Source organism: Capricornis sumatraensis, chromosome 14 (assembly GCF_032405125.1).
Source record: "Capricornis sumatraensis isolate serow.1 chromosome 14, serow.2, whole genome shotgun sequence".
NCBI lineage: Eukaryota > Metazoa > Chordata > Mammalia > Artiodactyla > Bovidae > Capricornis > Capricornis sumatraensis.
The window spans coordinates 13397860-13424842 of NC_091082.1; the positions used below are offsets into that span (position 1 = coordinate 13397860).

The 26983-nt window shown below is 53.4% G+C and overlaps 2 protein-coding genes across 3 annotated transcripts in view; both read right to left on the reverse strand.

The window, feature by feature from the left end:
- On the reverse strand, positions 1 to 17928 carry PIGR (polymeric immunoglobulin receptor). 2 transcript variants are annotated; one of them, XM_068985627.1, is made up of 11 exons: positions 17808 to 17928; positions 10729 to 10822; positions 9309 to 9653; positions 7909 to 8562; positions 6415 to 6747; positions 5154 to 5477; positions 3756 to 3921; positions 3259 to 3380; positions 2492 to 2623; positions 2311 to 2369; positions 1 to 1272 (listed from the first exon to the last, which is right to left on the reverse strand). In XM_068985627.1, the coding sequence occupies exons 2-11, from the start codon at positions 10769 to 10771 to the stop codon at positions 1174 to 1176; spliced, it is 2277 nt and encodes a 758-aa protein (XP_068841728.1). In that variant the 5' UTR covers positions 10772 to 10822; positions 17808 to 17928; the 3' UTR covers positions 1 to 1173. The 2 variants fall into 2 exon arrangements, with proteins under 2 accessions (XP_068841728.1, XP_068841729.1); XM_068985628.1 differs by lacking the exon at positions 17808 to 17928 and adding an exon at positions 12771 to 12928.
- FCAMR (Fc alpha and mu receptor) overlaps positions 12507 to 26983 on the reverse strand; it is a 24867-nt gene continuing 10390 nt past the window's right edge. The window contains exons 6-7 of the mRNA XM_068986399.1: positions 16826 to 16980; positions 12507 to 12591 (exon numbers count right to left, since the gene is read on the reverse strand). Of these exons, the coding sequence (XP_068842500.1) occupies positions 12507 to 12591; positions 16826 to 16980 (240 nt within the window). The remainder of the gene's footprint in view (positions 12592 to 16825; positions 16981 to 26983) is intronic.

Sequence of the window (26983 nt, forward strand, 5' to 3'; positions counted from 1 at the left end):
AATTAATTTACATTTTTGATTTGTTAGCAAGTGCCAGCTCATAGACGCTAGTTGAAGTGCAGAGCTTAGAAGGAAAAAAAAAAAAAAAAAACTGAAACCTTAGTTCTTTGGCGATCAGCCCATCCCTGGCACCATCAAATCCCCCCTTTTTCTCCCTTTCCACTCAGAACTCTTCAAATTCGGGGTTTTTTTGAGTGTTTGACCATTCACTTATCCTATTAGGTCTCTGTGAGTGACAGACCGGGAAGGGTATCTTCCCTGAGGTGGGGCCTGTGAAAGGCCAGTCTTGTTTGCATTTTTCTTCTCCTTCCTATGGCATTCTGTCTCATCTGGAGAGCAGAGGCCCTCCTTAGAGACAGCTGGTGTCAAATCTAGCTTTGACATTAGTACATCTCACTTGCTGCCTGTGAGCAAACCTCTTCACCTCTTAGGACCTCAGCTTTCTCACCTGTAAAATGGTAAGAATGTGTTGATGGTGGCTTGTGTGGATGCCCGTGTTGCATAATCCCTAAGGCCTCCGGGCTGCAGGCCTTTTATGATTTCTCCCAGTGGAGGCAGAGGTGAGGAAACCTGATGAGATGTCAGTGAGTGCACACATGAAGAGATGCTGTGGCCTCCAGGGGCCCCGTGATGTTTCCAGAAGGCTGCTGGCTGGGATTGCGGCCTGTCTCTCCCAGTGCCTAGCAGAGCACCTGGAATCTAGTGAGTAACCAAATGTACATTTTTAATGAGGGAAAGAAGAAGAGAAGATGGAGTGGGGATGGAGAGGTGCAGAGATGGGGTGGAAGGGAGAATTCCACTGACGTCCCCAAATGAGGGGACAGGGAAGCGCTGAATGGCCCCCCTTCTGCGGTTGTCTCCCCACCCACTCCGGTCCCTTTTCTTTCTGAGAGGCCCCTCTGCGATCTTAATTCTCCTCCACACCTTTAGTTTTCTTGTTCGAATAAGCTGCAGGTGGGAACTCCTTGTATCACCTCACCCCCAATAGGAACAAGTAAGCCAGGCTTGGATGCCACCAAGAAGGGGCCAGCACACCCTCTGAGGACAGGTAGGAGAAGCCTAGGCGGGGTGTGAGTGCAGGCAGCGGAGCCCCCCGAGCTGAGGGCCCTGAGGATCAGCGTGATTCGGAGCGTGATTGCCACGTGCGGAGGGAAGGGGCGCCCAGGGCTCCATCTAGGCTTCTGTTGGGCCGTCCTGGGTTGCGGCGGAGGCCAGGTTTTTGGCCTGGAGGAGGAAGGTGGTGAAGGCCTCGTCGGCTTCCTCCTTGGACGACTGGGGGGCGGGGTGGGGGTGACAGGAGAGGAGTCAGTATTGGAGGCCGTGGCTCAGGGACAGTGGGGGTCGAGGGGAGGGGACGCGCTAAGGGTCCTAAATTCACGATCTTGTCATAAGCAGCTCGAGCCTGTGTCCGCCCACCTGCTTCATCCCAGCCGCCATGCTCACCTAGAGGGACTGATCGTGAGAAACGGAAAGCTGCAGCTTCTAAAAATACCTCCCTCGGTCTCACTACCTCCTTCCAACACGTGGAGTGGAACCATCTCTGTGGCCCCGAGCCCGTCCCCGGAAGCCCTGCCCACAGTCGTGGCCAAGGTGACCCAGGCTGGCATTAGCCACAGAGGTTCACAGCTTCTTCCTCTACCAGCTCAGAGACACACCACCAGCCTGGAGGGGACCGCTGTCTCCCGGACCGACATGTTCCCCTCACTGTTCCAGATGCTGGGGTCTTTACTACGGCCAGGGGGTGTGGACGTGATAATAAGCATCAGTGATAATAAGCATTAGTGCCTCGGGATCAGGGAAACACATGGAGAGGGCAACCTGCGACCTGAGGGTAGGTAGGATTTCAACTGACATGGATCTTAGTTGGGGTGGGAAGGGGCCCCCTGTGAGCAAAAGTCTTCCAGGCCCAGCGAAAACGCCGGTCCCCAAAAATCCTCCAGCGAGGGTGCTGAGCTAAGTCTGTGAGTCCCACGGCCCGGGAAGAGCACATCCCTGATCCCCAGGGAATGCCATTTGGCCTGCCCCCCATGGCCAGAATCTTTAATGCAGTCACTGTCCTCACCAACCCCCCAGTCCCCTCCCCACGCCCCTGCACCACCTCCCTCGCTCCTCCTGTTGATAGCCCATCAGTGCAGCTCTCCTCCTGCCTGGATTTCAGCCACATCAACCCTGGAGCCAGAAAGATGCACCCCTTCCCTGTCCTGGCACCAGCCCCCATTGGAGACGACTTCTCCCGGTGTCTAACTGCAGGCCTTACTGCCTTTCCTCGTCACCCTCACGCGAGGCCGCCTTCTCCCTCCTTGCTCTCACCCTCTTTGCCTTCTTGGGTTCTTTGCTCTCCACGGTGTCCTCGGTAGCAGTGGCAAACTCTGTGTGAAGAGCAGGAGGGGGGGGATCAGCCCTCCCTGGCCCCCCATTCCCACTCCAGAGGCAGAGTTGGGGCTCATGCTTGTCCCCCGGGGCCTGGGCAGTCCTCCAGGGAGGGGCGTACCGTCCTTCCCTCCGAGAGACGTCTCCTGGGCCTCTGGAGAGGCTCCCATGTTGTCGCGTCCTTCAAAATCTCTGGAGTTCTCAAAGTCCGACATGCTGATATCTGTCCGGTAGCTCCTGATTGAAATCCGGTCTGTCGGGGAGAGAGGGGGGTTGGTGCAGGGCTGGGGGCGGAAGGTCCCCGAGGGATCCCTGCAGGAGGGCTGGAGCGGGACAGGGTCTCTGACGGCTGTCTCTGATGAGGACCCAGAATGAAAATGACCCGAGCCTCTCCACCAGGCCCTGTCCACAGACAACCTAGACCCAGCAGCCCCTGGCCTCTGCTCATCGCTCTGGGACCTTCCAGGGCACAGGATCTTGTTTTACCCTCTCACCAGCCCTTTGAGGTGATTATCCTCATCTCTGTCTTGAGCCGTATGGACACCAGAGGTATGAAGGGGACGCCCAGCGCCACCCAGCTGACTGGTCCTCACACACAGGCTAGAAGCCCAGGTTTCCGGGACCCTGCCCTCCTCTTCCTGGAGCCCCTCCCTGTGAGCTTAGACCCGCTAGCGACTGAAGATGCACTTCCAGAGACGGCATTTGGACGGCAGCACCTAATGGAAGTTTCGGGCATGTGTGCATTGATCATTCCCCGCCTCACTTTGCCTGGACCCTTCCTCCGAGCGGATGAGAGGGGATGGACCCTGGCAGTCCCCTCAGGGCTGCGGGGCCAGGACTGAGGGCTGGAGGCTGCAGGCGGCGGGCAGGCAGCGCCCTGGGACTCACCGACATTCTTCCTGTGCCGAGCTCGGAGCACCCCGATCGCCACGACCCCTGCGGCCAGGACCAGGGCCAGGGGCACCAGGGTGGAGACCAGCACTTTGGAGCTCCCGCTGTGTCCTGCAGGTCTGGGGGAAGGGTTAACTTAGTCCCTGAAGGGGACACTGGGGGTCTCAGGAGGGGCCGGCAGGTTGGCTACAGCCAACCAGATTTATCCACTCCCTCCTCCGGATACAGTACCCCAAGCTCCGTCCTTCTAAGAAGCCCTCCCAGACAGGACAAAAGTGAGTACTGGGTCTTCCCTGCATCCCAGGACCGGGAGATGGAGCTGAATGGTGGACCGCGCCCTGGCCTCAGGAGAAGGGCAGACCACAGGCCAAGGCGGCGTGGGTGCACCCACTGTCAAGAGGTGGACAGGCTCTCTTCCTGGGACCTGGTGACCCAGCCCCAGGTCCTTGGCCTCTCGAATGTTCTCCAGGTGGGGTCCCCAGACCCCTCCTCACCGGCCAGGATCTGCGGGTTCTCCGGGCCCACCAGCAGCGTCCTTCACGGCGATTTCCTCTGCGAGAAACCTGGGGTCCAGAAGGGCTTTGTTCTGGATCTCCCCGGCCCTTGACTCTATTGCCGCCCCCGCAGGGGCAGCGTTCACTTGCTTGGCATCTTGGGACCCTGGGGAGAGCAGAGAGGGGCTTGAATTTAGGGAGTCTGCGGAGCGGGGCTTCATTAGAAATCCTAGGGTTGTGGGGCGATCTCATGCCTTTTCGGACAGGGTCTCAGAGAACACTAGAAGCAGGGGAGTTACGCTCTTCTCCAGCCTGTCACAGACAACCTCTGTCCTATTCATACCAACTTCACTTCCATTGTAAGGCTGTGTGCTTAGATCCGGCTGTGCACAAGGGCTGACCGGGAGATTCTTCACAGGGTTTGCCCAGGGCCTCTTGACTACAGTGAAATGGCAACCTACTCCAGGATTCTTGCCTGGAAAATCCCATGGACAGAGGAGCCTGGCGGGCTACAGTCCATGGGGTTGCAAAGAGTAGGGGGCAGCTTGGCGAGGGGTCCCTCAGTGAGCCTGACAACAAGGAAGCTGCCATAACCTCATTTCAAGAGGCACTAAACATACCCCTTGGGCTTCCCTGGTGGCTCAATGATAAGGAATCTGCCTGCCAACACAGGAGACACCTGTTCGATCCCTGGTCTCTGGTGCCTGCTTCCCAGGTGGCGCTAGCAGTAAAGAACCCGCCTGCCAGTGCAGAAGACATAAGAGATCCAAGTTCGATCCCTGCGTTGGGAAGATCCCCTGGAGGAGGGCATGGCAACCCACTCTGTATTCTTTCCTGGAGAATCCCGTGGACAGAGGAGCCTGGCGGGCGACAGTCCATGGGGTCACAGAGTTGAACATGACTTAACCACTGAGCATGCCTCCACACAAAAATACCCCCTCATTAGGGATAAGACATTTCATGGGATATTTTTAGAAGCAGTTTGAAATGCAGCCTTACTGGAAGAGATTGCCTGGATTTTCCTTACCAGACCTTGTGCATGAAGGTTATCTGGCTCTCTGGAGCCGATTTTGGCAGAGTATGGTGTAACAGTGACTTGGACATGTCTACATGTAGAAGACCTCTCTATATAGAATGGGCTTCATGGTGGCCTGAAAGGGTGACTATGGGATTTGTCCTGAGACTGCGGTTAATTGACAAATGACTATTTTTGATGAGTTTGTATGTGTGTTTGGGATGCCCTTTTTGGAAGGACAAATGAGACCAGAAAGGGGCATAAGGCCTCCCCTGGCCCCTGCCTCTCACAGTCAAACCTGGGGCCACGCTTGATGGAGATGTTCTTTGGCAGTTTTCTCTGGAGTCCCCTGGGGCACGTGGGCCTGGCCCTCGGAGACTCACCCTTCGCCCTGCTCTCCACTGCCACGTAGACAGCCGCCGTCTCCCCGTATCGGGGGCCCTCCTTCACTCCGCACCAGTACCAGCCTTCATCCTTCTCGGTGACCGTGTCCAGGTTCAGGGAGACGATCTGGCTGTTCTGGTCGCAGCTCACGAAGGCCTGGCTGGGGCCGTCGTTCTGGGTGGGCAGGGGGCTGCAGCCTTCGTTGCTCCACTTACACCAGTACTTCTCAAAGGAGTAGAACTTGCAGGGGAAGTGGCAGGAGAGCTTGAAGGCCTCTCCCAGCCAAGCCGTGACGTTCTTGGGTACCTTGAGGCTTGGTTCTCCTGGAGCAGGGAGGAAGAAACAGGTGCAGAATTTGGCCCTGGTGATGCTGCAGGCATGTGACTGGGGGCCGGGGCGGGGGTGCTTTGTCCACAGTCCGGTTCCTTTTTGGACAGCATGCTCAATAAATACACTGTACTGAACAAAAAGCACTTACAATTATGTGACCGTGTAATAGATTATTGGTGACCACTATGAGTCATTCCAGTCTATCACAGACCACGGGCCTTGCCAAGGGCTTCTATGTATTTCCTTGCTGTTATCTGTTCTCCTGGACTCAGTACTATGGTGCTGGAGAAGACTCTTGAGAGTCCTTTAGACAGCAAGATGAAACCAGTCAGTGCTAAAGGAAGTCAACTCTGAATACTCATTGGAAGGACTGATGCTAAAGCTGAAGCTCCAGTACTTTGGCCACCTGATGCAAAGAGCTGACTCACTGGAAAAGACCCTGATGTTGGGAAAGATTGAGGGCAGGAGGAGAAGGGGACAACACAGGATGAGATGGTTGGATGGCATCATTGTCTCAGTAGACATGAGTTTGAGCAAGCTCCTGGAGTTGCTGATGGACAGGGAAGCCTGGTGTGCAGTAGTCCATGGGGTAACAATGAACTGGACGCGACTGAACAACAGCAATGACTCAGTACAAAGAACTGAACTCTGCTTCAGCTGATGCCATACAGACTGTCAAAGAAGCTGATGCTCTTGATCACAGGAGTTGCTATGTGTGGTGGTTTGAAGAGCGTGGGGGCAGGAAAGGGTGTTTGTTGCTGGTATGAACAGGTGGGGGAAGGGTGCTGGTTACGGGATGAACGGGTGGGCTCTCTCCATCAGCTCGGAGGCGGGGGAGGCGGGAGGCAGAGTGGCTGGGGGTGATGCTGTGGTTGACTGGAGGGGTCCCGGGGCTGCCTCCCTTCCCTCTTGCCCAAGTTCAGCTCTTACCTTCGACAACCTTGAGCTCCACTGTGGATGTCCAGCTCGTGTCACCGTCGGTCACGCACCAGTAGAAGCCGGTGTCCTGGTCCGTCAGCTGGTTGAGGATGACGGTGTAGGTGCCGTTGCCCGGCTCGGCGAGCAGCGCCAGCCTGCCCTGGTACTGCTCCTTCACCAGTCCCTTGCTCTGCACCAGCCGTGGGCAGCGGCCGTTTTGAGCCTCTTCCCAGCGACACCAGTACTTCGCACTGTTGGCATCCTTCGGGTTGTAGGGGCAAGATACGGTCACAGAGCCTCCCTTCACACCTTTCACCACGGAGGGGCTTGCGGGGATTGCCGTCTCTGGAAGCACAGACAAAGATGGGATGGGAGAACTCAGCATGGGCTGGGCAGCCTCCTCCCGGTGGGCTCAGCCAGGGTGGAGAGTGAGGTGTAGAGCAATCCCCTCACCAGCCTCAGAAAGTGAAAAAGCCTTTCCGGATGTCACGGAGCCTGGTGCAGGAGCCTTCTCCCCGTCTCCAGGGACCACCTCTACTACTCCTTCCCCACCTTATTCTGAGCAGAGAACAGAAGCCATTTAAAGAGTGACCATCAGCCTTTCGCCTTGGGCTTCTAATAAAATCTCCCTCTGGGTAGTTTTTATCTTTTTATTATTAGCTCATCCCACAAGATGGCCAGGTGGGTTTTTTTCTCCAAATTAAGAGAATATATTTAGAACAGTTTGATTTAAAATATATACTATGTAGCACAGATAAATTTAATTATTGAGGGCCACAAAGGCCACGTCCAAGAGAAGCAGGGTCTGTCTTCAAGACACTAAAGCTGAGGCTCTGGGAGAGTCCCAGGCGACTGAAGAAGCTGAGGGAGGTGGTGAGGACGGAGCTGGAAGGAGGAAGAAGGACAGGGAATGGGAGCCCCTTGCGGGAAAGCCTCAAGCGTAGTGACCACGAACTTCAAGCGCTGGTTCAGTTTCTCAAGACGGTAACTCACTACAGAGTGCTCGCAGGTTGGGAAGGGGCAGGGGTTCAACCAGATCACGCTGAAGAACAAGTAGCCCTAAGAGATGTTGGAGGGGAGGTTTTAGAAGCCGGGCCATTGACTTGGGAAAGCTATGAGACCAACACAAGCCAAGGGTTCTTCCACCGGAATGTGATGGATGAGCTGCCATCCTGCTCCGGGGTCAGGGAGACTCCACGTAGAGTGCCTCCCACGGCTCTCTGAAACCCAGACAGTCGGGATCTTCACTCCCCTCATTCCTAAGGATCGGGGGCGGCCATCAAAGGCCTTTGGTAACAGACAGGAAGATTTAAGAGATCGCACAAGGCAGAGGCCATCATGCACAGCCTTGGGGCTCTCGTGCTGCCCCCAGAGCATCTGGTCCAGGGCGTGTCAGTGAGCAGATACGGTCAACGGACGGAAGCTGTCAGATAGACCCAGAGGGGCCGAGCGGGGCTCTCACCTGCAGACTGCCCATCTCTCCCCTTTCTGCCTCTCAGGTCTCACCTTCATTGACGAAGAGTTCCCAGGCCTGCACAGGCCAGCCTTCCTTGGGCTGACCCTCAGGCTGGGCCCCGCACACGTAGCGCCCCGCGTCCTCTTTCCTCAGGCTGGTAATGTGCACACTGAAGACGCCATTGTCCTTGGGCAGGAACAGGATCCTGCCCTGGAAGTCCTGAGCCTTCTTCCCCAAGGTGTTGATGACCACATTGCAAGCTTCCCCATTCTTCTGCTGGCACAGAAATTTGGCTGTATCTGCCACCTCGGGGCCCAGGGAACAGTCAAAGGTCACCGAGCTCCTCAAGTCTCTGTAAACCAGCTCAGGCTCAGGCTCCAGCACCTGGAGGTAAACGTTGCTCTTATCGGCTTTAGCATCATCCCCAGCTTGGCAGACATACATCCCAGCATCGCTGAGCAGGACTCTGTTGATGACAATGCTGAACACTAATGTGTTGGTACCCAGGATATTGAGACGTGTTCTGTCTTCATAGTCTTTGTTCTTATACCCGGTGGAGTCGATGATTAGGAAACAGTCCTGGCCTGTCTTCTTGCACAAGGATTTTTTCTTCTGAGAATTCGTGCTCGTGAAAGGGCAGTTGATGGTCACGGTCCTGCCCATGTCTACAGGGTAGATGTGGGCATCACTGGCCTGTGCAGGATCTGCAGGGTGAAGGGTGGGGAACAAGTTGTGGTTTTCTTTCTTGCATCATAGGATGCTGAGCTGCCTTCCACACGGTTCACTTGCTCAATGTTTCTGATGAGGGCTGGGTACGCTTATCACCCGGAGGGCCCTCTTTCCCAGAGAGACAGCATCAGAATCTGTCTTCCAAAGCCCAGCTTTTCTGCTGCCCCCTCCAGGAAGCCTTCCCAAGCTGGCACTCGTCTCTCCCTGCTCTGTTCCCTCTCGATACTTGGGCCCGTGTCATTTGTTACATGCAATCTTATGGTCTTTGGACAAGAACTGATCATTTAATTTATGCAGAGACTTCCGAGGGACTACTGGAGATCAGGTAAGAGATACATGTTAAAAGAAGTCTGGTGGCCGAGGTCTTGATGTGAAGGGTGCTCTAACAGCAGAGCTTAAGGATGCCTACGAATCTCCCCCTGCTCCTGGACCTCTGGTCCCACCTGCAACAAATATGAGGAGAGAACTTGTTCTCCTCATGCTCTTCTAAGCTAGAGCTTCAGTAAAACCAGAACTGTGTCAGGCCTTTAAGACCTAGAGAGGCCCATCTGCCCTCCCCGTATCCAAGTAGGTCCCATCTGTCTCATTCCCACCTTCTACTGTGCAAATGGAAGGCTCTGGATGGACACACAGCCTTCCCCATGCCAGGACATCCTGCCCTCTCGGGAAATCCTTCCTCCCTCTCGCTCTCCCCAGAAATCTAAGGAGCCTGAGCCCTTACCTTGGCTGACCTCCAGGCTCACATCGAAGTTAAGGCCACGGCTGCTAATGCCCAGGCCACACTTGTAGCGCCCTGAGTCGTTCCGGGTGAGATGGCTGATGTCCACCACAAACGTGCCACTCTCCGGGAAGTTGGTGAGGTTGGCTCTGCCCACATAGTCGTCGGAGATGTAGCCCTCTGAGGAGATGAGGGTCGTGCAGCGGCCCTTGGCTCCCTGCCGGCACCAGTACTTGCGTGTGTGCCGGTTGACGGAGGTGGACGGGTAGTAGCACGTGATGGACACTGAACGGCCTTCCACACTGGTCACCTCTTCGGGACCGAAGATGGGACTCTTCATGGAGACCACTGTGGGGGCAGAGACAGGGGCTTTCTGAGGCTGCTGGAGGGAAAGCCTCCTGAGGGGGTCTAGACAGTCCATGCTGAGGTCATGAACTTTTCCTCCTGAGACATGTGTCTTCTGTAGGTTAGTTACCAGGTGCTGCAGCTAGGCAATTGCTACACTGCACAATTATTAAGCAATTCTAAGATTTTAATCATACTTCATTAATGATAAGCACATTAAGAAAACAAATGGCAAACTTTGTGATCTCCTTGCTTGTATACATATATTTATAGTATTTCTTGCATATATACATATTTATATATATTTAAATAGGTATAATATATTTATATATTATATATAATATATAATTATATATATTTATATACATTTATATATATACTATCAGAGAAGGCAATGGCACCCCACTCCAGTACTCTTGCCTGGAAAATCCCATGGACAGAGGAGCCTGGTGGGCTGCAGTCCATGGGATCGCTAAGAGTTGGACACGACTGAGCGACTTCACTTTCACTTTTCGCTTTTATGCATTGGAGAAGGAAATGGCCACCCACTCCAGTGTTCTTGCCTGGAGAACCTCAGGGACGGGGGAGCCTGGTGGGCTGCTGTCTCTGGGGTCGCACAGGGTCGGACACGACTGAAGCGACTTAGCAGCAGCATATATATACTACATATATGTATATTCTATAAATATGTTTAAAACCATCCTTGTGGAGAGCTACAGTGTTTCATTTGTATCTGCTATTTCCCTATATTTCTAAACTATTTTGTAGATTCTTTTCTTCTTTTTTTTCCAGGTAAAAATGTCAACAGGCACAAATATAAGTCATTTCTCCCAAACCCCAAAGCAACTCAAGAGTGAGGCTCGGTTTAAGGTCAAGGTCTCGTTTTCCTTGTTCCCAGTGGAGACCCTTGGCCACACGCGAGAGCGTGCCATTTCTAGCCCTGACGCGCCGGCGCTGGCTCACCCATCCTCCTTGCAGCGTCTGTGGTTGCTCCCCGAGGGGGTGCCAGCCTTGACTGGACTTTATCCCTGGGCCCCAGGGGACTAGGATGGAGCAGGCCGGGGCCTGGCTGACGCACCTGGGAAGACGGCCAGCAGGCAGGCGAGGAACAGGCGCGACATCGCTGGGGGCTCCCGTGGGTCTCTGCCGACAGCCACCGTCCTGCGAGGTTGCTGAAAGACAGCGGCAGGAGGGGATGAAACGCCTTTGTCGTCCAAGACTAGCTGAGCTTCTGGCCCCTGTAACACCTGTTCGATTCTGCGTCTCCAGTAACGGACATAAAACCTGTCAAAGAGTGAATGGCCCCACCTTTCCCATCGCAGCTCAAAGTCCCGTTGTCCCACAAGGCCTTTTGTTCTTTAGCAGGGATAGGTAGACTTTCATCTTCTCAGCTAAGTTGCTAGTTCCTTTGGGATAGGGACACACACGTGTCATTTCCTCTGTTTCCCCACCCGCATGGGGTTGGGGGTAGGCATCGTTCTGGGCAAGACCTTAAGATCGCAGGAACAGCTCCCCAGATCATTGGTTATTACCAAGAAGTGTCTCCACCTCTCTGCTCCAGCTGCCCTCCCTACATCCCTGGGAGGTGGAGGGGGCTGGCACAATTTATGGCCTGTCACGCGAGTAAATAGGGATGCACAGACGCAGCGCGGTCACAGCCACTGCCAACGGTCCGCGCAGCTCGTTCCATGACGTGCCCGTGAAACAATGCTCCTGCAGTATCTCATTTAAGCTTGCTATCACTCCTAAGAGGCGGGCATCCTTATCTACACGTGACGTAGGAGGAAATGAAAGCTTAAAGGTTAAGGGCTTTCCTCAAGGCCACACAGGGATTAAATGTGGGGATCGGTAGGGTGTGGGTGGAGGTGGTGGGGAAGTCTGAACCCTGCTGTATCTGACCCCCAGAGTCCAGGCTCTGAGTCTGTCTCACTGCCCGTATTCCATCTCAAACTGAGTGAGGTGCTTATCCTTCGTGCTTATTCTTGTTATCTGTGGAGCGCTCTTTGCTTTTCAAACGTTGTCATTTACACCACTTCACTGGAGCTCTAGAAGTTCCCTTTAAATGAGACAGGACAGATATAATTACAACCACTACCTGGATAAGAAAAATCAAGATCGTGAGATGCTGAGTGACATGCCCAGAATTTCCCAGAGACTCCGTTATGGGATCAGGGTTAAACATGTAGGTGTGACCACCTCCTGCTTGGTGACGGACAAAGATGGAAAATCCGAGGTGAGGCCACTCAGAGGGTGTCGCACGTGTGGACCTTGTCACTTCTGGGGACACAGCCCAGGGCTGGGGAAGGTTGAGAGGCCCAGGGCCCGGCCTGACCCCTGCTGTCCTCTGGACCCTGACCGCAGCCTGGAGGAGGATGGAGGTGAAGAGGGGAGTCTCCACTCTCCCATGGGCCTTGCCAGGCTTTCAGTTTGCCTTGACGTTGAGGGGGGAAAGGAGAAAGGTGTGTTAACACGTTCTGGGCAGTGATGAGCAGCCATAAAGATAAGGAGGCTCGAGGCAGCAGGGAGCACGGGCACCCATCTCCCAGGCCCCCCTTCCTGCCTTGGCCTTGCTCCTGCTCCCAGAGACGCCCTTCGCTAGCTTGAGCCAAAGGCAATAAAGCTGTTTATCTGGGTTCCTTCTTTTCTGTGAGGGAATTTCCCAGCAAAGCACCTCTTTATTTCCTCGTGGAGATAAAGGTATTCTGTTTATCCAGTTCTTCGGAAGAGTTGGGGGAGCGGGTTTGGGGAGGTAGGGACAAATATGGGTGTCGGGTGGCAGCTTGAGCCTCTGTTGATTCCGGTTAATTGCCCTGGACTTTTCATAGCAGGCCAATGATTAACCTCTGGCGTGCGGCCTTAGCCAAATGCCAGCGTCAGCTCCAGCTCGGATGTGTTCAGGACGAAGCTGGCTGCAGGACCACCCGGGTGGACGTGGGACTGACTCCCAGGTGGGAGCAGGGGTCAGAGGGCTGGGAAGTCTCTCTCCTCTCCTTGGGATGGGCTCACTGCAGAGTCCCACCACCTGCCATTTGCACTGGGCTTGGGTGCAGTGGCCGGTGGGAGGACACCGTGCCATCTGCTTTAAGGAGCCCCAACTAATAGGGGATCTCTGGTTCTCACCTCTGTTCTCCCCTGACATCAGCAAACTTCCTGATATTTCTCTGGACTGCAGTGGGTCTTCTCATAGGCTGAGTTGGAGGAGACAGTTCCTAGTCTTGACTGGTAACAGCCACTTGCCCTGGCTTGCTGCAGGCAGGGGCCACATTTTCCAAAGCAGTGGTCCTGACTTCCTCCCCAGGCGCTTCTCATTTGTGGCATGCTTGGCTAGCAGTGAAGGTCCACGTAGGGGAGGATGCTCACACGTGCCCAGTTACCCTTTGCATAACCTCCCACCAGGGATGAGATCACCAGGCATGCAGAGCTAGAGGGCAAGTTTTGTGGAAGCTGACCTTGGTAGGAAGCGCACAGTCCAGTCCCCGCTTAGACTGGACTCTCCCCACACCCCCACGTTCTCAGGAGCAGGAAGTCTCTGCTCAAAACTTCACTTAAAGCGCAGTTTCTCTGCTCTCAGCTGAAAGACCCTGGGCTTTGCAAATCATTAGAAATCCCTTCCTCTCAAAGTCTTAAAACCATATTTGTTCCCAAACCTGGGAGATTTGGGTGTCAGGGAGGCCCCAGTTCCATGGGGCTGGAGCTGGATTCAAAGGATTTGCTTTAGGAAGGAAAGAGAGAGCATATTATTTACTGGGCACAGAATGCTCTGCTACGGTCTTTGCTTTGTGACTTTATCCACCATCACAGCAACCCGAGGGATAGAGAATATCTTCCTGGGCAGATAGGAAATCTAAGGGTTGGAGAGATTCTGGCCCCAAGACTTATAACAGAATGGGATCAAATTGGTACCCTATTACCACTCCTTGGATGCTCAGAGGGACCTATTCTCCCAGATATACGTAGGCTAGTATATCATGCATGAAGGCACCTTTCCTGGCTCTTAAAATAGGAGTTGTATTTTCAGTAGTCAGGCTGGGATATTCTAGATCATTCTCATTTTACCAAGGTACTGCCCCTCATATATTCACAATATATGTCTGCACAATTGCAGGTTGGGGCTAGGTATAGGCCCTGCTGAAGAATAGAGTCTACCATCTTATAAAATTACTCTAGCTAGCTTGCCTTCAGTCAGAGTGACTGATCTTTAGCTCTCGTGGTTGAGAGTCACATGTTTGTTCGTCTCAGTTCAGGCTTTCTTCTCTATCAGAGGGAGAGGGTCTTCTGGACCAGGGCCTGGCTTGGCTGCTGGTGAGCATATGGCCTTCAATAGCTCTGGGCTTGTCACTGGCTTGGCTCACAGCAGAGGGACAGTTAAGGCTCTCACGGTCCTCGGGGCTTTGGAGGGAAGAGAGAGCAGGCAGCATGGGGGGCTTGAAGCCATGCTGGCAGTTTCTGACTTCCTGTGAGTGTGAACTTGGGCAGCAGGGAGCTTGGGGCTCAGAGAAGCAGGGAGCAGCTGGCCTGGCTGGGGCAGGGGCTTTCCTTGGCCTGGACTGATGGCTAGGAGAGGCACTGCTCAAGTCCGTGTGGACCTATCACTCTCTTCTCCTGTGCATGCAGAGGCCGAGCGCACACGAGGGTGAGCCTGGAAACCACGGCACTGCTAGAGGAGGGAGCGCAGTCCATGGAGTTTGGAGGGCCTCAGGCTTGTAATGACAGGCAGGGTTGTAAGAGAGGTTATATAGTTTACGTAAGCCCTGGAATATGTGAGGATCTTCAAGCACAGGCAATGTTGGAGAAAAGGCACTGAAGCTCCAGAGAGCAGGGAGATGGAGAGAGAAGCCACAGGTTCCAAAGAAGGGATGAGCTAGGAAGATTCAAGACTTTCTGGCCCCATCCCTGTCAAAAGTAGGCATGTAAAACTTCAGCAGAAATTCAACGCATGGAATCCAGGCTTCACGAAGCTCTGGGAATAAGGCTTGTAGATTTTCAGATGGCCTTTCAACAGAGACTGGGAAGCCCTGTTGCTGACTCTATCCTGTCCTAGCTCGGTCTGTGGGTGTTTATCTCACCCACTCTACCAGATGGCAAGCTCCTGGAAGGCAGGGCCAACTGAGATCCATCTCCCCATCTCCAGGAGGCCTTGCTCTCCAGGGAGTGCCTGGCTGTTCTGAACAGGACCAGCTGTTCAGAAAAGACCGATCAGATTGGGAATGGTTATGGCCTCATTCCCTCTCTGAGAAGGACAAAGTCAGGGCTGATTTCTCTCACTTTGCCCAATGCCTTCTTTGTTCTGGGTGCTCACGGGACAGTAGCTCGAGGGAGGGTGGAAGAGACTCAGAGGTCCTGAGTTCTGCTCTGTCACAGGCTACCAGAAGAGGTCTCCCACTTGGGCAAAATGTGCTGGCTCAACTCTCCCATCTGTAAAATGGGTATTGTCATCCCTGACTCGTCTAGTTGAGGGGCTACCCTGGGATGGAGGACGATGGTTAATACATATAGAGGCACCCCCAATAGTGTAAAGTGCTCTTCCACTGTAAGAGGCTGCAGTTACTTGTTAGCACAGGAGGCTGAGGGGCTTATGCGCTTGACTCTCACGAGTGCTGTGCACTTAGAGAGTAGCGCAGCGTAGGGACTCCTCAGGTCGGCTGTTGGCTCTCTCACTTGAGGATTGCGTGATTTGGGGCAGACTATTTAAATCCATTGAGCCCCACTGTTCATCTGTAAACTGGAGACAATTGCATCTAGTCTAGTGAGTCACCATAAGGATTAAATGAGGCGACATATGTAAAGTCTTAAGTAGGGTATCTGGCTTAAAAATAACAGTTCTTTCCCCACATCCTCTTTAAAATCAACACAGTCTTCTCTTTTTCCTGTCTCAGAGTGAGCGAACAGACATCTGTTTGCTGAGCATCCTTCGAAGACTGGGGTGAGCTGTTCAGATTGGACCGTCACGCCGGAAAGAGCAGATGTGTGCCAGGGACTAGGTTACAGGTGAGGGATCCTGACTTGAGCCGGCACAACGGAGCCACTTCCAGGCGCTTTACATGTGTTAACTCCTTTGGTCCTCACAGTTACCCTGGGAGGTAGGGTACAATGGGTAAACTCATTTCACAAATGAGACAGTGGCCGTCCAGAGAAGTAAGACGCTTGCCCAAAGTCACACAGCAGGTAAGTGACTGGGATGGGGCTCAGATTCAGGCACTCTGGATCAAGCATACAAGGTTTTAGTTACTGCGCTGTCCAGCAGAGGGTCTTAAAGTGGAGAGGAAGCAGTCAGAAGGGGCAGGAGCAGGAAATCCAGTCTTAGAGGAGAACTTAGTCCAATTCTCTCCTCTCTGCTTTTCACAGGAAAGGTGGTTCCTGTGAAAAGACTGTGTTTGAACTCAGGGGGTAGGTGCCAACAGAATTTCTTCCTGAAAATTAATAATGGCTGCTATTTATTCGGCACTTACCATATGTATGGCAGGTTACATTTGTTTCCTGTAACCAGACACAAGGCCTCCAAAACTTCTTTCCAGTCCATCACACTGTGTCAATGCCAGGGTCTTTGGGATCCCAGCCCCCGCCCACCCAGAGACGGGGCAAGACGTAGGTGCGGGGGTCTCTGCTGAGCACATGCGTGTGCTACTTTTTAAAAAATTGTGTATCGTGTTTTTTTAGGTGATGTCAAAATATCCCCATGACCATACCAAAATGACTGCATCCAAATGTTGTCATTTATACCTGCTGGGTGACCTTACGCCACTCACATTAATTCACAGCCTCAGTTTCCTCAACTGTAACACAGGCTTATGACTCCTACCCCGCCTCCCACTGGGTTTGTTTCAGGTAGGAAGAAGATGAAGCTGAGAAAGCCAAGGAAAAGCGTGTTTTCTACCTGGAAGCTGCTGCTGTTACGCTGTTTGTAAAATAAAGCCACAGAGTCCAGAGGTTCCAAGAGACAGGCAGAGACAACAGAGCCAGCTGCTCTCCTGGCTCCTGGTTTGTTGCTCTGTCGGCCACATCACCACACCCAAGGGCAGGGCGAGGGATGATGGATGGAGAGTTTCAAAACCTGCTCTGAGCATAGACAGCCACCTTCTGCACTAACCCACGAATTGACACACCCCAACTCCAGATGTTCAGGGACTTGTAATTCCCCTAGTGAAGGGGGAGAGTGACAGCGAAGGCTGTGGTGCGAAACAGCGCTGGCCGCGTAGGTGACCTGGGGCAGTGGCACGCAGTGGGGCTGGTGAGGGATGTAGCTGGCAGAGCAGCTGCACTTGTGCTGAGGGTCCCCTGGCTGGCCTGGGGCACTGTCAGGATAAGAGAGCTGGTGTCTGAGGTCTCCTGGCTGCAGAGGCAACAGGAACCTGAGGAGTGAAGAAGGCTGCCTGCGCCTGGCAGGGGGCTCTGCCCGCCTAACTCACTTTCCTGGGAAGGACTTCATCTTTCCCAGCTTCGCAGGTATAGGATGAAACGGTGATGCACATTATACCTTGGGGTGGCAGGGATCTGTGAGAGCAAAGTGGGGTGGAAGTTGGAAAGGATCTCAGGGTGTCTTCAAAACCCAGAAAAATGGACTGCATGTGCCTCCACCAGAAAGCTGAAAGGAGAAATCTTCAAGGACTAGAAGGGTACCTGCCTTGTACCAGGACCTGCATTATCCTATCTGGGTTGGTCTGGTGCTCAATAGCCTGGAATAACTGAACTGAATTGGAAAACACCAAAACAACTGTTATTTTGCTCTAGAGTTTTCAAAGCGATTTCACACATCTTTTTTCATTTGAATCTCACATCACCCTTAAGTGATCGGCCTTATTTTATGCCCATTTTGCACATTAGGAAACAGAGGCTGAGAGAGCAATTAGGTGACTTGCCTAAGGCCACAGGTAAATTATGGAGGAATTAGGAGGGAACTCAGAGACCAAATTTTGAGCAGAACGCCATGTGCCAAGCCCAGACATCCCTTCCTCCCCCTGCCGAGCGTTCACCCCTGGACCTCGCTTTGTCTCTCTGGGATGCACCTGGGCTTGTGCCCATCAGCTCCCCCATGACACGCTTGGGCACGCGGGTGGTGGCCACGTTCCCCTCATCCCCTTTTTGGGGACTGGGGTTGTGCGTGCAGAGGGCCCTTCCCAGATGGCATCCTTTCGGGGACCCCAGAGCAGCCCCACTTACTTTGAGCTCCTTCCTCCTATCCTGTCAGCTTCGGGAGCACCGCTTGCTGACCAGTCCGCAGCCCTGGCTTTTCTAGAAGCCTCCGACGGGACACTGGATGCTGCTGCCAAAACTGAAACTGTGTGGTGCTTGACCCACACCTGGGCTCTTAAAGGGACACTCTCCCATGGGCATGGCGGCTGGCCAGCGGCACGTGACTCCCACAGAGCCCTTGCTTTCCTTTCCTTTCCGCCTTCCTGCCTGGCTCCACTTGCTTCCCCTTGACCTTGGGGAGACTCTGTTACTTGGGAGTCCCCCATCATTGCACCTGCAGAATGGGAGACAGGGTATCAAGCATGGAGAGCCTGTTCTGTTTGCTTTCCAGCTGCAAGATCTTAGGCAAGTCCCCTTCATGATTTCTTTTTCAGCTGTAAAATAGACAGAGTGATATCAAAGCTACAGGCTGAGGCTAGCTCCAGATATCAGTGCAGAGCTGATACGCATTTGAAGGGGTACAGGTGGCAGGAATAGCCTCGCATCTCCACGCACCTGGGGACCCGTCCCCCACTCCCTGGATTAAGTCCACTCTTTCTGCGTCTCCTGCAGAGCCCCTTTCATCAGTCCCAGAGCCCCCAGGACCCGGGGGACCATGTTTTTCCCCTCTTACATGCTAGAGGAGCTGGAGGCTCTGGCTACCCTGGGGTCCCAGGAATGACAGAGCTCAGGGTCTTGTTGGGACCCAGGCTTGGCGCCTCACTCGGCAAAGTGAGCGCTGACTGTCTGAGCGGCGGTAGAAGCCTCCCTCCCTGACTCGGTTAGTCTTTGGTGGTTTCCCTGACCTGACCTGGTTAGGACTCCCAGGAGTTCCCCAAACGATCTCCGTCCGAGTCATACACGTGGAGCCCCCTCCCCAACACCCGTGTGCTCCCCCCACCCTCACACACCCACCCCTTGCAGGAATCCCACCCAGTCCTACCTGTCCAGGGCCGGCCCAGGCTCTTTCTACAGCGTCCTGCAGGCCGGACCCCAGAAGGGGAAGAAGGAAAGGGGAAATAGAGTCCCGGAAAAAATACAAGGCAGGCAGAACCCGGGTCTTATTTTAGCTACCCACTCAGTCACAGTGGGCTATCAGCCTGAGGTCATGGGTTTGGATGGAGGGAAAATAAACCTTGTTTTCTATTATACAGCTTTTTTTTCAGGCCTTAAAGCCATAGTGTGACTGATGTTGGAAAAAAGTTACCTAGTCACTTATAGGTAAAGTTGGTCCGATTCAGTGATATCTCGTTCACTTTCCTCCTGATTTAAAACTCAGTCTCATTCTGGGTTGGCTTTCCTTTCTGTCCCCCTGTCTCTGCTCTGGTGTTTCTGTGAACCCTGGGGGAACCAGTCTTGGTGAGGGGGCGGCTTGCACGAGTGTGACTGTCAAGACGGAGGGAAGGAGCCCCCTGCGTTGGCTCTGAGTGGGCCTCATGCCCTAGAAGGGAATAGCCCCGTCCGCTGCGGTGTGACCCCTCCTGCTGGCTGGTGGCCTTTACGCCGGCCCATCTTGAAAGGTCTGTTGCCAGCCCTGGGTCTCCTTGTCTCTGCGTCTGGGCTCCTGCAGGTAGGACCTCCAGTGTGTGCAGGGCAAGTGTGGCTCACTCACATTTTCCTGGTACTTTCAGATCCCGTGCTGCAGAGCCTCATTTTCCCCAACACCCTTGTAGCTTTCTGCGCTCACCTGCCCCACGTAACTGGGGCTTCAGTGGACATTGGTAAGATGCCGACCCCAGGGCTCCATACAGGACAAGCAAGGCGCAGGCCCCCTTGTCTGGCATCCCCAAACCCTTGGGGGGTCTCTCCATCAATGTCAGTCTCCTCTCCAGCGGCAGCCCTGGACCAAGCCCCGCGGTGATGGGGGGATGACAGGCACAGAGACGCATGGGTAGCTGAGCCATCTTTCTTCCCCGCTCAGCCGTCCCCTTCCCTAGCCCCAGGGTCACTATGAAGTGGGAGAGTGTGAGGGGAGGTGGAGAAGGTTTGGGGACACTGAAGGGAAAATTCTAGTTCTGCCAGGTTATACGGCTCCTTTCAAAGGTTTTTCCTTCTTATTTCTCTCTTCTTTGGAATTTGATCATCAAGCTGTTTGTAGGTTTTGTTCTCTTATTCTCATTTACCCACTTTCCCCAAATCAGGGCCACCTTGTGTCTAGTTGTCTGGAGTCTGGCTTAAGGGGGATCCACTGAGCCCTAGGACACAACCTTGATGAGTTACGGGCCTGTGGGGAGGGAGGGAAGCATGTCCAGGAAACAGCTGCTTCTCAGGCTACCTGGGGGGCCCAGGGCTCCTCTCCCAGCCCTGCAGTCTGTGATGACGGGACATTTCCCGGATCATGTCCTGGTGTGTTCCCAGGAGTCCCCCAGACCATCTTAGCTGACAGTGCCCATGCCCCCACACGTACCCCAAGTCCACGTTGCCTGCTGACCCAGCTTAGGGAAAGAAGCAAATGAGAAGCAGAACCAGGGGAGAGTTGTGAAGTCAGAACCCTGCGTCCTATTTTGGGCTCAGCCACGTGGTAGCGGTGTGACTGCAGTCCCCCAGCTTCCCATCTTTCGCTGCGGTTTCCCCACCGGGAACCCAGTGGCCCCAAGACATAGGCCGTGCCTCCCAGTCCTGGGGGAGGAGAGTGGCCCCCCGACTCGAGAGTGATGACGGTAAAAGCAGGAGTTACACCTCCAAGATGGACAGTGCTTCATCTGTTTAAGAGCTCCCCCTCCCTCTTAAAATAATAATCAGAGAGGAAAATAATAATGAGAAAGTCTCATTTGCCTTTCACGACTCTGGGACTCGGCACGAATCAGTTGGGGAGCCCTGGCCTGGGGTCAGCGAGCCTGTACCCGGCTTTAACTTACTGAGCGACCTTCGCCAAACCGCTTCCCCCTTCAGGGCTGCAGGTGTTTCATCTGTTAAACCGGGGCACTGGACCAACTGACCTCCAAGGCTTTCCCTGTTCTAGGACTCTGTGTTTTGATTGAGCATCGCATTAGCTTCAATGCGATGCAACGAGTGACCACAACCAGGGTGTCCTAAAACAGCTGAAAAGTGTTCCTTCTTGGAAGGCCAACGTCGGAGATCAGGGTGTGGGCTCAGGTCTCCCTCGGGGGCTCAGGTCTCCCTCGGAGGCTCAGGGGAAGAACCAGACCCTTGTTTCTTCCAGCTCCTGGTGGCTGCTGGCATTCCTTGGCCCTCTTTGCCTTGTAGCCGCACCACTCTGAGCTGTGTCCTTGGCTCACATTGTCTTCTGTGTGTCTCAAATGTTTCTCTGCCTCTCTTATAAGGACACTTGTGATAGCCTTTGGGGTCTGTCTAGATAATCCAGGATGATCTCATCTCAAGATCCTGAACTGAATTACATCTGCAAAGACCCTTTTCTCAAAGAAGGTAACACTTATAGATTCTAGAGATCAGAGGTGGGCCTGTCTTTGGAAGGCCATTGTTCAGCCTACCACAAACTTCTGCTGTGTCTGTGACCTGTTGTTCAATCAGTCTACCGCAAAACTATGCCCCACAGCAAGTTCGAGGTCCAGGGAAATTTGAGACATGCAGGGGTGTGCATCCCTGTTCCCCAAGGGCTTCTTGTCTAACTGAAGAGTCATCAGCCCCACACGCCAGCCAGGCAGCCTTGGGAAATCTCCCACACACCAGACCTGGAACTCTCCGGGTTCACATCCAAGTCCTGTCACCTCCTAGCAGGGGGCTCATTGACAAGTTATTTAGTGTCTCTGGGCCTTGGTTTTCTCATTTATAAAATGGGGCTAATTATCTTTACCCCATTACTATGGTGTGGAGATTAAGTATAATATGGACAGTGGCTGGCATCTAGAAGGTGTTGATGGTTCAGCACAGGGACAGCATAGGCTGTTGGAAAGGACTGATTTCCTCGCTGACCCGTGAGGAACCAAGGGCAGGGAAGTGGGAGGACTTGGCCAGGTTTGCACAGTGAGCTGATGGCATGGATGGGTCGAGAACCGAGGTCTCCCAACATTGAGCACTTTCCTCCACTTCCCAAAGCCTTTACTCCCCCGGATGAATCTTTTGAAGTCTGTTTTCCCAGGCAGCCAAGGGCTCCCATTTGCACTGAATTGATCCCGCCAAGACTGGAGAAGGCCAGGTCCACAGGCCCCCAGGCACTACCAGTATGAAGCTCCCAGACCCTGGGCTGACCCAGCCACCAAGAGAGAAGGGGAGGCCTACGCTATCTGGTCCTTCCTCAGATCTCCACTGCCCTTTCAGCATTGCTCACTGGGGACAGTCCTCATGAATGCGGCTTTGCGGGACAAGTGGGATAAGAGTGGAGAGAGGAAGTGCCTACCACTGCTGTTTGCTGCCAGCTCTCTGCTCCCATGTGCAGGTCTTTAGCTGATCAATGTTTAACTCTTGTCTGCAGTCAATGTTTAATCCCAGGCCAGCCAGCCCTGAAATCGAGCATTTCTTGGTAAGCATTTTTAGAGCATTTTAGTAACAATCGCTGGAAAAGAGAATTTTGACAGTGACTGCAAAAGCTAAATACCAAGCCCCTCTCCCCCCAAACCCTGTTTTTTTAAGGAAGTGGACCATTTGGGGTTATTTATGCCCAGGTTGCCTGCCTTGCCATCGGCAAATAATGGTCTAGTATTTCCTGGCCCAGCTGTCATCCACCGGCAGGAGCACAGCGTTGGCTCTTGCTGTTTTAATTTCACCTTTGGGGCTTGAGAGAGGGCCTGGGACGTGGATGACTGCACTTTTGCTCAGCTTGGCAGTGTGGTCCCTGTGTGGTCACTGCCTGGAGCCCCAGACTGGAACAGTCCAGTTGGCCTGGCTTAGCTCGGGTCAGATTTTGGAGGCATCTCTGAGCCCAGACTTATGTTCAGAGGTTTTCTGGTGAACCTCCTCGTCAGGAAGTAAGTAGGAGGAAGCTTCCTTATAAATGTTGGCCTGGCTGGTGGGTGATTTCACAGGGGCTCCACAGGGCCCTTCTTAGGGGGCTCGGAGCAGAGTGTCTATGACCTGGCAGCTTCGTGTCCATGCCAAGAACAGCCACAATGAGGGAAAAGTCACAGTGCCATGCTGGGCGGCAGGTGTGAGGGGAGTGTGAGGGGAGGAGGGGTGCTAGCAAATTCAAGGTTCAGGTCACTGGATGTGTCGCAGAGAGCCACCGGCTGGCCACGTGTGTGCACCGGGGCCTCAGATCTTTTCTTCCATCTCCATGAACTCACTGAGTCACCTCCTTCTCCCTGACAACCTGCTTCCCTGTCACTGCCCAGATGTCCAGCCCCTCACTGTTTTCCTAGCTCCATTGATTCCTAATTAGAAAGTGAAAATGGCATTTCTTCTAGGCCTTCTGGAGTGGGGCGGGAGCGGGGGTTGTCTGTACTCGATCGTTGTGACTGGTGGGGGTGTGATGGCAGAGACGGCGGTGGGCACGCCTGAGCCCGAGGAGGCTAGAAGTGTCGAAACTGAACGTGAAAGATCCTGGAAGTGGAAAATCGGCTTCGGTCACCAGGCTCCCTCAGTTTCCCCCAGGCCAATTCCGGGACCCCAGAGAGCTTTTATTCCCTGATTCTGCGAGGCAGGAACAAATGAGCAAGTCTTTTCTGAAGTTACCAAACCACTCTCTTGCCCTCTACTGCCTGTATCCCCTGGCCAGGGAGGGGCGGAAGAAGGAAGATTTTCAGAGCAGACATCCAAAGTCAATAGGTGGAGTGTCAGGCGGCAGGGCCCAGCCCCTCTCATAAGCCACCGGGGTCCTCCTGAAAACTTGCTGTTTCCTTGTTCCTGGTCTGAGCTTGGCCTTTAGCCCAAGCTTTGCCTGGCGGCAGCCATTAAAAACACATCCTCTGAGATCCCCTGCAGCCCGTGCCCATCCGAGCCTCAACATTCCCATCTGTACAATGGTATACAATCTGCTTCTTTCCAGTGACGTATACTGTAGTTGGTTTTCAGCTGTCTGTGCTACACGGGTGGGGGAGAGTTGTATTTCCTAACCAGTCTGTCCTTCCCATGCCAGGATTTAAAGAAACAAACTCCCCAGGGCCCCCTTCCTGAGCTCTTGTCTGAAGTACAACATCGTCAGATTATGGGACAACTTGGAAAATGCTTTCAGTCACGTCATCATGGCTTTCTTCCTTCTAAGATACTCAGGGTTGGGGAACCAGGAATCTGTAACGTTAGGAAAAGAAGTGGCCCTTGTTAACTGAACCTGTATGCTCAGAGCAAAACTGGTAGGTCTACATCAAGGCAACAAACAGGCAAAGGATGGGAACTTGGTCAGAGACTGGAAGAGGCAGAACAGAAAACCCGAGATGCTAATCAGGGAACGTTTCAGCCAAACAAGACCAGGAAGCAAACAGCGGCCCCCTGACTCAGCGCTTCAGTGCTCGTGATGTCTACGGGCCTCTAGGACTGCGGCATCGGGTCCATTCTGGCAGCTGGCACCTCTCTGCTGCCCATCTGGGTTTCAGCTGCCCCCTTGGACGGTGGGCCGTGGGGTGATGGCTCAGCCCCTTGTTGACAGTGAGGGGAGCAGTTTGGTCTGGTAGGCCCAGTGCCTGTAAGTCACGCTGTGTCACTTCAAGAAACATGGAGGGCTTGGTGGCCCTGGACTTGGCAAGCAGCACCACCCACAGAGAGTACTTCCTTTACTACGGGCTCTCCATTCTCCATTCGACCTTTGTCAAGCCCTTAGCCCTGGATTATCCGCACCAATGGAAAATAATCACATAATACATGTCTAAAATAATACTTGACTGAAGCGAGGTGTAAGTCCTTTCGTGGAAATACCTCCCTCTCTGTATCTGACGGGAGCTGATTCTGTACTTCCCAGACCCCACTGGCTCCTGGAGGAGAGGAAGAAACCCCCCAAACCCTTGTGGAGAGTATAAGTTGGCTGCCAAGTCAAGCGCTTGTCCTGAGTTACCTGTGACAGATGGACACCCCTGCAAGCGGTTAGGATCTGAGCTCGATTTTTGCAAATGCCAGTAAGGACCTCAGGACTGGTCAGTGAAGTTTTCGCTCTTAGTTCCAGCTCTCTGAACTTTTCCACTTCACTTAGCCAGGACAGGAATAGGTCAGCTCAGTGACTGAAGAGAACAAATTACTGGAAATGATTATGAGACTTTTTACACACAGGCCTAAAAGAGGAAAACAAAGACTTCTCTAGAATCTTAAACAGGGAAGCGTGTGACCAAAATAAGCAGGCTGTAAGTTCAAGCATGGCGGTGCAGTGCCATGACCAAGGATTGCGTTTGTGGCTGCCTTGTGTTCAGTGGCTCCCGGCCTCTTTCTGTCTCCTCAGTCTTCTCATCTGTCAAATGGGGATTATCTTGCCTACTTTATAGAAATGTTGCATCGAGTGAATGTAGAACGTGAAAACACCCAGGAGTGTGCCTGCTTGGTAGAGATACTCAATGAACAGCAGCAGCATTGTTATGTAGCAAGGTGAGACTGGGAGGGTTGCTCCCTAATCCAGAGAACATGCTTGATCTTAGGAAAGGGAGTGCTTCCCTGTGTCTTGGATATTTCCCATGGACACTTGGCTGATTCCAGCTTCAGAGATGGAAGTCCCCCTGCTCCTCGTCCCAGAGATGTGGGTATCAAGCTAGCTGGGGATAAGAGATTAAAACCGGAGTGTTGACAGTTCCCAGCAGTGGCCATGGCCTTCTTAGCCTCCTTTGCCTCTGGCCCTTTAAATCCAGGCCCCTGCCCCTCTCCAGGTATCCGTTAGCCCATAAAGGAGTGCGTTAAGCCCATAAAGGAGTGCTTGAAGCCTTAGGGGTTCCCCCACTTCCTTCCTGGCCAAGATTTCACTCAGATCTTATCTCTGTTCAGCTCCAAAGACTTTGGTCTTGGCTCTGCTCCATCCCTTTGAGCTTGTACTGGCTCTCCTCGCTGGTGGACCTCAGCTTTCCCTGGAACACTCTGGTTTGGCAGCCTCTCCTACTTCTGGAAGCTGCCCCTGACCCCTGTCCAACCCCTTGGACAACACCCTGGCCGGCAGGTGCCCTCCCTACCCCCAGGCAGGTGGTCAGGCAGAATGCCCAACCACTGCATCCCAGACAGGGGCTTACAGGGGCTCAGAAGGAGGAAGGTGCCAGCCAAGGGTGGCCAAGGGAAGCTGTTGAGGAGGTTGGAGTCAGATCCTTCATATCAGAGTGGGAAGTGCAGAGCCTCAGTTGGTTTTACGGTTTAATGCAGGGATTGGCATTAAGGCTGTAAATTAATTACCACTCTTGAGCCAGATCCAGCCTGTGGCCTGCTTCTGTAAATAGTTTTGTTGGAACACAGCCAAAAGTTATTCACTTCAGGATGGTTTTTGGCCACTTCTGGGCTGCCAGGGAGGAGTGGAGCAGTTGCAAGAGAGGCTTTACAGCCTGCAAAGTCTGAAGTATTTGTTCTCTGGCCCTTTATAGAAAAGGTTTGTGACCCCTGATTCAGTGCATCTGGCTTCCCCAAACAAGGAGTGATTTGAGGAGCCCAGTCCTGTGAGGTCACTTCAGGCTAAACACGATAGTCCAAAACCTGGGGTAACACGTACAATGTCCCCTGAGCCTCCCACCAGGGCTATTCACAATGCACCTTGATGTATTAAGTGTGAAGTCACTCAGTCGTGTCCAACTCTTTGCGACCCCGTGGACTGTAGCCCACCAGGCTTCTCTGTCCATGGGATTCTCTAGGCAAGAATACTGGAGTGGGTTGCCATTTCCTTCTCCAGGGGATCTTCCTGATCCAGGGATCAAACCCAGGTCTCCTGCATTACAGGCAGACACTTTAACCTCTGAAAGTCTTCCAAAACTCCTGCACAAAACCCGCTTTTGGTTTAAGCCATGTTTCCCAGATTTCTTTGATCTACCAAACCTTTTCCTCAGAATAGCTTGTAACAGTCCTCAGAAGCTAGCGTTTTGTGGATGCCTCTGGAAAACACTGTGGAGAGGTCCTATACAGTCTGGACTTGCTCCCATTCCTGCATGCAGTGAGCTGAGGGACTGTGGCTGAACTCTATACCCCTGAGGGCCTGTTTCCACATCGGCTGGATGGGATGATGGTGGCTCTTCTGTCTCTTTGCAGGTGTTTGAGGCAGGCCCCTGCGATCACGTGCATGAAGATGGTCTAGAGCCAGGGGTGTGGTGTCTTTGATTCTCGATGATGAGCTTTGCTCTGATCTGGTGTTTAGCAAAGGTGAA

Bases quoted from the DNA above. Each gene is read 5' to 3' on its own strand.
- PIGR (XM_068985627.1), bottom strand. From the start codon at position 10,771: ATGTCGCGCCTGTTCCTCGCCTGCCTGCTGGCCGTCTTCCCAG. The intron at 6,748-7,908 runs GTGAGACCTGAG...CTGTGCTTCCAG, and splicing joins GGAACTCTTCGTCAATGAAG to AGACGGCAATCCCCGCAAGC. The intron at 3,381-3,755 runs GTGAGGAGGGGT...CCCTTCCCCCAG, and splicing joins GAACCCGCAGATCCTGGCCG to ACCTGCAGGACACAGCGGGA.